This window comes from Mus caroli, chromosome 15 (genome assembly GCF_900094665.2).
Source record: "Mus caroli chromosome 15, CAROLI_EIJ_v1.1, whole genome shotgun sequence".
NCBI classification, from domain to species: domain Eukaryota; kingdom Metazoa; phylum Chordata; class Mammalia; order Rodentia; family Muridae; genus Mus; species Mus caroli.
Window position 1 is genome coordinate 96,170,188 of NC_034584.1, and position 6,355 is coordinate 96,176,542.

The 6,355-nt window shown below is 50.1% G+C and overlaps 2 protein-coding genes across 2 annotated transcripts in view; one reads left to right on the forward strand and one right to left on the reverse strand.

Moving 5' to 3' along the window:
* The window catches only part of C15H12orf10 (chromosome 15 C12orf10 homolog), a 5,952-nt gene extending 4,252 nt beyond the window's left edge, over nt 1-1,700 (forward strand). The window contains exons 4-7 of the mRNA XM_021183586.2: nt 683-835; nt 952-1,074; nt 1,180-1,361; nt 1,485-1,700. Of these exons, the coding sequence (XP_021039245.1) occupies nt 683-835; nt 952-1,074; nt 1,180-1,361; nt 1,485-1,683 (657 nt within the window). The 3' untranslated portion in view covers nt 1,684-1,700. The remainder of the gene's footprint in view (nt 1-682; nt 836-951; nt 1,075-1,179; nt 1,362-1,484) is intronic.
* A 469-nt stretch (nt 1,701-2,169) lies between these two features.
* The window catches only part of Aaas (aladin WD repeat nucleoporin), a 12,187-nt gene continuing 8,001 nt past the window's right edge, over nt 2,170-6,355 (reverse strand). Inside the window, exons 8-16 of the mRNA XM_021183085.1 lie at nt 4,199-4,319; nt 3,809-3,933; nt 3,629-3,689; nt 3,403-3,493; nt 3,197-3,290; nt 3,058-3,125; nt 2,695-2,776; nt 2,522-2,606; nt 2,170-2,420 (exon numbers count right to left, since the gene is read on the reverse strand). Coding sequence (XP_021038744.1) covers nt 2,196-2,420; nt 2,522-2,606; nt 2,695-2,776; nt 3,058-3,125; nt 3,197-3,290; nt 3,403-3,493; nt 3,629-3,689; nt 3,809-3,933; nt 4,199-4,319 — 952 coding nt within the window. The 3' untranslated portion in view covers nt 2,170-2,195. The remainder of the gene's footprint in view (nt 2,421-2,521; nt 2,607-2,694; nt 2,777-3,057; nt 3,126-3,196; nt 3,291-3,402; nt 3,494-3,628; nt 3,690-3,808; nt 3,934-4,198; nt 4,320-6,355) is intronic.

Below are 6,355 nucleotides of genomic sequence, written 5' to 3' on the forward strand. Positions count from 1 at the left end.
GGTTTCTCTGTATAGCCCTGGCTGTCCTGGAACTCACTTTGTAGACCAGGCTGGCCTTGAACTCAGAAATCTGCCTGCCTCTGCCTCCCGAGTGCTGGAATTAAAGGCATGCGCCACCCTGCTAGTCTAACTTTTTTTTAATAGACAAAGTCTTACTATGTTTCTCTGGCTGTCCTGGAATTCACTATGTAAACCAGGCTACCTTTGAAACCACAGGTCTGCCTGCTTCTGGGATTAAAGTTGTGTGCCACTACACTGGTTAAAAATTTACTTAAAAATTGACTGGGAGTGGTGGCACACGACCTTAATCCCAGCTCCTGGGAGGCAGAGGCAGGCGGATTTCTGAGTTTGAGGCCAGCCTGGTCTATAAAATGAGTTCCAGGACAGCCAGGGCTATACAGAGAAACCCTGTCTCGAAAAACAAAACAATAAAAAAAAAAACAACAAAAAAAATTACTTAATGGAAAAAAGTCAGCAGCCCCTCCACACACGAGCTGCCTGGGGCCTTAGAGGCTGGTAGGACAGCATTAGAAGGCAGGTGACTGAATTCCAGGCCCAACACTAAGCTGCTGCCTTCCCTTGTTCTTCCTCTCCCATTTGGTCAAACACCGAGGGCAGATGTGAGGTCGTGTGTGTTACATGCTGTCAAGCCTCAAGTGCCTCTCCCCTGCTGCTGCCTTAGATGTATGAGAACCTCGTGGAAGAGGTGGATGCCGTGGACAATGGGATCTCTCAGTGGGCAGAGGGGGAGCCTCGGTATGCAGTGACCACCACGCTGAGTGCCCGGGTTGCTCGGCTTAATCCCGCCTGGAACCAGCCCAACCAAGACACTGAGGTGAGCCTGAGTCACAGAGCCAAAGAAGACAAAGTAAGAACGGTTCATCTTCCAATCCCTGTGAGGTAAAATCTGGGCCAGTGTCCAACATGTCTTGTCATTCCAACCCTTCCCAGGCAGGGTTCAGGCGAGCAATGGACCTGGTGCAAGAGGAGTTTCTGCAAAGACTAAACTTCTACCAGCACAGCTGGCTGCCAGCCCGGGCCTTGGTAGAGGAGGCACTGGCCCAGAGATTCAAGGTAGACCTGGGAGGTGGCCTCGGGGCCGGGGATGGTCCTGACCCATCTGGTCAGCTGGGCCTCTTGCTCTGCCCAAACCTTCTAGCCACTCTGCTTCCCTTTCAGGTAGACTCAAGTGGGGAGATAGTGGAACTCGCAAAAGGTGGATGCCCTTGGAAGGAGCATCTATACCACCTAGAATCTGAGCTGTCCCCCAAAGTGGCCATTACCTTTGTTATCTACACTGATCAGGCTGGACAGTGGCGAGTCCAGTGCGTACCCAAGGAGCCTCACTCATTTCAAAGCCGGTGAGTCCCCACAGAATGACCCTACCTACCTTGAAGTCTGTCTCAGCATTGCCGAAGGCTGCCACCCAAGCGTGAGACCTGCTCCCTTCCCTTAGTTCCTCATGCCCCCTTTGTTCTGTGTAGGCTGCCCTTGCCTGAGCCATGGAGAGGACTTCGGGATGAGGCCCTGGACCAAGTCAGTGGGATCCCTGGTTGCATCTTCGTCCATGCCAGTGGCTTCATTGGTGGGCACCACACTCGAGAGGGTGCCCTGAACATGGCCCGTGCCACCCTTGCCCAGCGCCCAGCACCTGTGCCTCTTGCAAATGCTGTAGTCCAATAAAACGTATTCACCTCTAACTGACCCAGTCCCTGATCCACCAACCTGGGAATTTTCTCAGACTTGTAAGTGCGACATCCATGTGCAGGGCCCTGTGCAAGGTATCATCTCCCCACTGCATCTCAGCTTTGCTTTTCAGTTGACAACCATCTCAGTTGGCTGGAGAGATACCTCAGCAGTCAGCATGGTTGTTGTGGGAGAGCACTGGGATTCCATCCCCAGCACCCACAAAGCAGCTCATAACTGTAACTCCAGTTCCAGGAGATCCAACACCCGCTTCCTGACCTCTGTGGGCACTAGACATACATGTGGTACACATTTGTACATGCAGGCAACACAAACAGGTAAGTAATAAATCCTTAAGAAATAGAGAGAAACCATCGTAGGAGTACATAACTCGATCAAGTTCCCAACCAGCTGGACAGTGACCGCAGGATCTAACCAGTGGTCCATCTTACACCCTAGCAACACACTCTGGTTACATCCTGGTAGATGAGTGGAAACAAAAACTTTATTTACAAGTGGGAATGAGGGGAGTGGTGTTGAACAGATGATTGTCCTGGAAGAGGGTCCCAAGGAGCAGAGGTTGGTGATGTCTCAGTAAATAGTGGCACTTCATGAATAGAGCCTCCCCCTCCAGCTGGAGGCTCCTGGGCTCGACCAAGTACTGGGCTAAAGCGTGGAAACTGAGCATTGACAAAGTACAGAGGTATGTGGGTGATTCGGCCTGTGGACCAGCACTGCAGAGAATGGGAAAGAAAGGCATCACCACCTGGGCCTCCAGCTGTCCTGAAGACACCTACACGCACACACACACACAGCCTAGCCCTCGCCGACTTACCACACTAAGCAAGGCCCCTTTGTTGAAGGAAGGATGGAAAGTGATGAGCTGAGCTTGGGCTCCTGGTTCCCCCTGAATAATGCCACTTCGGCAAAAAGAAGAGGTGAGAAGACAAAAGGTGGCTGGATGTGGGAAGGTCTTTGTGGCTAGCCCCAATGTCAGCTTGCACTTACCAGGGAAGCAGTTCAAACACAGGGTTGTTTCGAGTTCGAAAAAGGAGGATAACAGGATTCCCGTCCTGAACCTGTGGGTTTCCTGTAAGAAATGAGTCAGCCAATACGGGGGACTCTGGAAGCAGAGTCCCCGAGGCAGACAACAGCAGCCCGGTGCTGTCAAGATCTATTAGGCGGTGGCTTAGGAAACCCCTTTGTCTAGTTGAGTGTATTGGCACACACCTTTAATACCATCACAGGCAAACAGGTGGACCTGTGAGTTCAAGGCCAGCCTGATGTACACAGTGAATTCCAGGACAGCCAGGGCTACACAGTGACCTTTTCTCAAAGAAAGACAGCCCATTCATTCTCTCTGCTCCTTACCTTTCATGAGCACAGCCAGACGTTCACCACTTGGGTCCCACACCATGGAGTGGGCCTCTCCTCCGAGTCTGTAACAGGACAAGCATTGAGTGTGGCTCATTCCCACTTCATCCCTCCTCCCACAGCTACTCAGACTCACCTCTCCTCTCCATCTGGGGTCTGAATTGTTGTCTCAGAAAGATCTGCTACGATGGTTGCTGACTTTGCACCTCCAACATGTCCTTTCCCTGTTCCTGTAAGCAGTATCCTTGGCTTCTGTGCTTCCCTTCAGCCCTCAGTGCCCTATAACTGCTGTCTTCCTCCGACCACCCCAGAGAGTCTGCATTCTGAAATGTCCTAACTCACCACATCGTTCTGGGAATGACAAGGAATAAATTAATGCTTCCCCCAATACAGTGAACAGCAGTCGGTTTCCATCTGGACTCCAGCAGCCAGTCTGGGGACAGGAAGGAAAAGACAGGAGATGGATCTACAGGAGGGCTAAAGCAGGGGAGAAGATGAGCCATAGGTCCAGGCCCAGGGGAAGTCCCTTCCCTTCCAGCTTCTGTGAATCCATATAGTCCTCACTTACCTGGCAGCGCCCTGAGAGAGTTGGCCACGCCTCACAAGTCCACATCTGGGCCTCCCAGACTCTAAACCAAAGAAAGCCAGATTACAGCAGGGCCTTCAGGCTCCACCCCTGGGCTGGCCGGGAAGCGAAGTGCCCTTCTCTGGGTTCTTCCCTCGCTCCCCTAGCTCTTCACCTACTCACCTAAAGACAGCAGAAGGAGTAGTAGCCAGGACTTTGCTGCCATCTGGGGACCACAGCAGGTTGGTAACCCCTCCTCCTCGGAACCAAGGAAGGGGGACACAAGTCTCTGTTGAAACGTCCCATACCTGAGATAGAGGGAACTCAGTACAGAAACTCAAAAGATTATCAAGCAGCTCATGGTGGGCTACCCATTTACGTACACAAATCCCCAGAGAAGGGGAAGCAGCAAGAAACCGGACTACTGGACATAAAGACCCGTGTCTAAGGTCACAGTGAGAGCTGGCAGAGCTCAGGTGAAACTCTGAAGACAGACAACAACCACACAGGTCCCTCATGCTTTCCACCACCAGGTAAGGAAGGCTCTTGTCTGAGGGGTGGGAACCAACTCACCAGAATAACAGCATCTACAGGTGAGGCGGAGAGCAGCCACCCCCCATTGGGGGCCCAAGCCAAGCTGGTGACTGGTGTGTGCCCAGGGTGAGACAACACCTGGGCGCACCCAGAGGAGGGTCTGCCAGGGATAAACAAAAGGATGTGGTGAGAAAACAGTAAACCATCAAATGCATTGGGGGGGGGGGGGCTGATGACTGTGAGAACAGTTGCCGATTTCGGTCCCAGCACTCACTGTGGGTGCTCACACCACCTCTAAGTCCAGCCCAGAGGCCAATGCCCTCTCGTACTTCCATCACCAAGTGCTGTTTCAGAGCCATGGCCTGGGTTCTCCCCTTTCCACCCAGCAGTAACCCCTTTTAGCTGCCATGAGGCCCAGATCACTGACAGAAAAGTCAGTCATCTCGAAGCTCCAGTTCACTGTTAATGGCTCCACTCTCCTTGTAGCCTGCTCCTCAGACCTCTTCAAATGCACATTAGATTGTCTATATGGCACACTGCCCAACCTTTGACTTTGTTATTGTATTTATCTATAAATATGTATAACACATTATATATTATATATAATATGGCATAGAATACATGTTATATAAAAGTATAAATATATAATAAGTGTATTTTAAATATATTTTATATGTTAAATATTTTATATTAGCTGGTCGTGGTCTCGCACGCCTTTAATCCCAGCACTCGGGAGGCAGAGGCAGGCGGATTTCTGAGTTCAAGGCCAGCCTGGTCTACAAAGTGAGTTCCAGGACAGCCATGGCTACACAGAGAAACCCTGTCTTGAAAAAAAAAAATTATATTAAATAGATCATATATATATGTGTGTGTGGATGTATATGTATTATAAAAGTTCTATCTTAGGAAACCACAGTGGACATATAGAACCACTCCCAAACGCTGCTCTCTGGGCTGTAAGGTGCACTCTGGCAGTAGAGAGGCAGTCGCATCTCTGGACTCAAGCTCAGCCTGGTCTACAGAGCGAGTTCCAGGACAGCCAGGCTACACAGAGAAACCCTGTCTCAAAAAAACAAAGAAAAAGTTGCCTATGCCACCACATGAGTGCACACATAGATTAAAAATAAAAAAAAATTAAACGCCGGGCGGTGGTAGAGCACACCTTTAATCCCAGCACTCGGGAGGCAGAGGCAGGCGGATTTCTGAGTTCAAGGCCAGCCTGGTCTACAAAGTGAATTCCAGGACAGCCATGGCTATTCAGAGAAACCCTGTCTCGGAAAAAAAAGATTAAAAATTTGGAGAGATGCCTCAGCACTTAAGAGTCTGTACCTTTTTTCCTAAGAACCAAAGATTGATTCCCAGTACATAAGTCTGGCAACTCACAAGTGTCTGTATGTCCAGTTCCACTGTTTCTGTGGGCAGTTACACTCATGTGCACACACACACACACACACACACACACAGTTACACTCGTGTGCGCGCGCGCGCACACACACATACATACACACACACGTGATTAAAAATACATCTTTTACTGATTTATGTGTTTGGGTGTTTTGCATGCATGCTTGTCAGTGCCCATGTGCATGCAGTGCCCATGATGGACAGAAGGGGGCATCATGTATCCTGAACCTCTTGTCCCCAGCACCAACTCCAAGTCCCTCAGATATAAACATTTTAAAGGGCAGCCTGTCTTTTGTAGCATCCCTGCTACAAGAATTGTTACTCTTCCATCAAACGTTGCTGGCTTCTCCCTAAAAGAAATTCTAATTTCCTAGGAAAGGGGCTGGAGATATGGCTATGTGGATTAGAGCACTGGCTGCTCTTCCAGAGAATGCAGGTTGGTTTGATTCCCAGCTCCCACATGGTGGTTCACAATCATCTGCAACTCCAGCCCCAGGATACATCACCTTCTTCTGGCTTCCCTAGGCACTGCATGCACATGGTATGCAGACATACACCTATACACATACATTTTTAAGAAGTAAAATAAACCTCACTATAAAAAATTTCCCAAAAGAAGCAGGGTGTGCGGTACACTCCTTTCACTTGAGAGGGAGAGGCAGGAAGGTCAAGAGTTAAAAGCCAGCCTTGGGCTGGTGAGATGGCTCAGTGGGTAAGAGCACCCGACTGTTCTTCTGAAGGTCCAGAGTTCAAATCCCAGCAACCACATGGTGGTTCACAACCATCCGTAAC